The sequence below is a fragment of the Nicotiana attenuata genome, unplaced genomic scaffold, assembly GCF_001879085.1.
Source record: "Nicotiana attenuata strain UT unplaced genomic scaffold, NIATTr2, whole genome shotgun sequence".
NCBI lineage: Eukaryota > Viridiplantae > Streptophyta > Magnoliopsida > Solanales > Solanaceae > Nicotiana > Nicotiana attenuata.
In genome coordinates, this window is record NW_017671263.1 from 274,639 (window position 1) to 278,152 (window position 3,514).

General features: G+C 35.4%; 1 protein-coding gene across 1 annotated transcript; it reads right to left on the minus strand.

The window, feature by feature from the left end:
- Positions 1-237: 237 nt before the first annotated feature.
- LOC109207150 (RING-H2 finger protein ATL51-like) lies at positions 238-2,013 on the minus strand. The gene has a single exon (XM_019370030.1). It carries the CDS (start codon positions 1,659-1,661, stop codon positions 669-671), a length of 993 nt encoding a protein of 330 aa, XP_019225575.1. The 5' UTR covers positions 1,662-2,013; the 3' UTR covers positions 238-668.
- Positions 2,014-3,514: the final 1,501 nt, after the last annotated feature.

Consider the following 3,514-nt stretch of genomic DNA (forward strand, 5'->3'; position numbering starts at 1 on the left):
TTTGAAATTCTGCCCATGAGACAAGCGAGAGTCAAAAGTTAACGACCACACCCAAAAGTGTCATATTTCTATTAAAAAAAAAATTGGCTCAAAACAAAAGCTGTTTCAAAATGTTTGTATGTCGGCGAAAAACAAGATTAAAGATGAAAAGAAAGAGGATCGTGTGGGTGAGTAAGAACCTTGATGAGAGACAAAAAGAGTATTGAACACAACAACATTTAAGAGATAAAAAACCTATAACATTTAAGAACAATCAAATCTTATCATAGTGAAGTGATACATCATATATGAACCTGTTTTTGCATTAATTTGATGTGGACAAATGAACTCAAAGGAAACATATAGAAGACGAGCTGACAACGTCTAAAACCTTAACTGCATGGAGCAAAAACCTTTTCAAACTTTTTTCTTTATATGAACTCCTTTAAATTCTTTTTTTTATTTTTTTTTATTTTTAACAAAGGCAGGTGTTTGTCAGCTTGACCGCACCTGTTCATCAGGTACCTGTTACCTCATACTAGTACGGATACAAAGTAATTTTGTCTACCAAGATGGAAAGCACCTAGAGTTTTATGATCTCTTTATCTAAGGGCATAAATGCATAATCTTGGCATAAAATTTGTCAAGAATTTCACAAAGGAATGATCATGTTCTGTCCTGTTCCACGTTTAGGGAACATGAACCTCCCACTGGAAAAAAGATCTCTTCATAGCCATGGGATTTGACACACAATGTGGTAGTGTGCTGTTCCTATTCTCACTACTGCTTACTTCTTGTTTTGATGTTCCAACATCTCTCTCATGAAACCGGTAATATCCCATTTGACTATCTTCGTCGTGATCAAACTTTAGTATATCAGCTATAGATAAAACACCTCGCGACACTTGATCCATTGATACTGATCTTCTAATTTGTGCATTCATATTTTCTGTTATTAGGCTCTTGAGAACTCTACTTTCTGCAACTTCTACATCCTCCTCTCTGACCCCCATTTCTCTGTCGTTTTGAGGTTGGTTTCCGAAGGTTCTTTCGTTAATCAGTGGAGCTTCGATAACTTCAATAACTAAAGGAGGTGGCGAAGCATTTACAAACACTATAGTAGAGCGACATAAAGGGCAATTGGAGTGAGATTTAAGCCATGTATCAATGCACGTAACATGAAAAGCATGGCTGCATTTTGGTAAAAGTTTAAGGCTTTCATCTTCTTGAAATTCACTCAGACATACAGAACAATCCGTTCCCTCTGCTAATCCACCTCCTTTCTTGTACTTCAACACTGTAATCGACTTGATCAGAGATTCGTCTAAACCTGTCGTATTCACATGCCATGTCTCATGATTTGAAGGGTCTTGATTCTCTTCCAATTCTGAATCATAAAGATGATCGTCATCCCTTCTTCTAAAAGCATCTCTGTGCCCACAGCACTTTGACATTATGACATAGTAGCTAAGTAGAAGGAAAGCACTGGCAAGAATTCCGATGATGCCGATAATTAGAGGAGAGAAATTTGGACCAGAATCATCATCATCATCAGGGAAGTCATCAAATGGAGGTGGAGGTGGGAAGATTATATAACACCACTGTGGGCAGTATAAACTGCAAAATCCTTGAGAACAATCCCTTGTGCTCATATATGCTCTTGAATTATTTACAGGCACCATTTCTCAAACTCAAGAAAAAGAAGTTTTGGCACAAAGTACTTACCATCACACTTTCAAGGACAGTAATCAACTAAATTGGAGAAGTGGGCAGAAAACAGAAAAGGAAGAGAAATGAGAAGAATTTAAGTGAGGAGTGTCCCTACTATACTGAGGTAAGATACAAGGGAGTGAAGAGCAATGGAAGAATGAAACAGAATGAAAATATGAGTGTTGCATTGAAGGGTGAAGGTGAAAGAGGGGGGCAGAGTTAAAGCAGTTTGATGAAAAGCAAAGAGAATAATAAACCAGGGAGGAAGTTGATAGGCATTTACCCTTTTTTTTTTTTTTACTTCCTTCTCTTTTCCTTTGTTCTTCTTTTGCCTCTATTCCTTCTTTAACTTGTTTTATTTGGAGATAGTGGCTTGTTGACTAAGATTGGTCATGTTGATTGATTATTCATCAAAGTAATCAATGCTTTAATTATGGCTTAAGCCACTTTGTATTAACTCAAAACATTATATAGAATAAGTATTATATTACATGAAATTCTGTGTTTTTTATATTACGAAAACTAGTTGACCTTCCAAGTATCTTCATCCTTAAGCAGATCCCACCAAGAAAGTAAAGAAATCTTGTTATACTAGCCACTAAATTAGATCTAAACGATCCTATGTAAGATGTGCTAGTTTTTAATTATTTCATTAACTTATTGAGTACCCAAAGTAAGCACAATTAGAGTAGACCAAACATATAAAATCGACCAAAAGTATTCCTCTTTATCTTTGAGACTTTGATATGGGAGATGGGAATCATGGCTATAGCCACTTGAGAGAAGTATATATTCTCACTTTGGTTCTTGATAATCTTTTGTCCTTCGAGTTTTTGAAACAAACACTACTTTTTAAAAGTTTGATGTAGTTATTTTTGGCGTTTTATGCGTCTGTTTCTAAATATTGATCTAAATGCTGGGAGTAGATAGGGAACGTGTAATGGAGTAAATTAAGTGACAAAAACTAAAGGAGTGAAGATAATATAAACAGATTTCTTACCAGTCAATGAGGTAGCTTTCCTGGATCACGTGGGTGAAAGAATTCAAGTATAGTCAATTATATAGCTTTTCCAAAATGTAAAACCCAAGAAATTCCTACTCCTCTTTTACTTTTCATATTTTAAATCCATTTAGGTATATATATAAATATCTACGTACGTTTTTGCATCAACAAATACTTATCCTTTACTTTGGGTCCTCCCAAATAGCTTCCTCATCCGCAGGTCAATAACCAATATTCCTTTGGTTCCAAAGTGCCAGTGGAGTTTGCAAAAGAAGAAGATGATCCTAATTTAACAAACTCAAACCTTTGATTCCTCAGCCAAGTCAGCTTGCAACTTGTCTATATACCAAGAGAAAGACACATTGGCGTTATCCTTTGCTTTCTCCCTAGACCTTTTTTCTAAATAAATTAATTAGGCAAGTATTTTCCTTCAGATACTTTATGGGGGGGAGGGTTAATACTTTTCCATAGAGGAGGGCAAAACTTCTATTTCAAGAAGTCATAAGTGAGACAGACATTACACTCATTGCATATGCTGCTGAATATCTCCTTGTATAATTGCAATAAACATACTCATAAGACAACAGAAACATGACCGCAGATTATCCGCAAAGTTTCCACTTCTGCTCAGAGTAGAAACATTTGTGTCATGATTAATATAAATATTTGGTGAGGATACTCTCATTAAACAGATGAGAATATGAAAAAACTGTGCGAAAATCCTGTAAAGGGTGTATTTTGTATGTGAAAATCATATACAGTTGTTAAAATCTTCTTCTTCTTTTTGTGACGATTGACGAATGATAGCATAAACATCAGAGA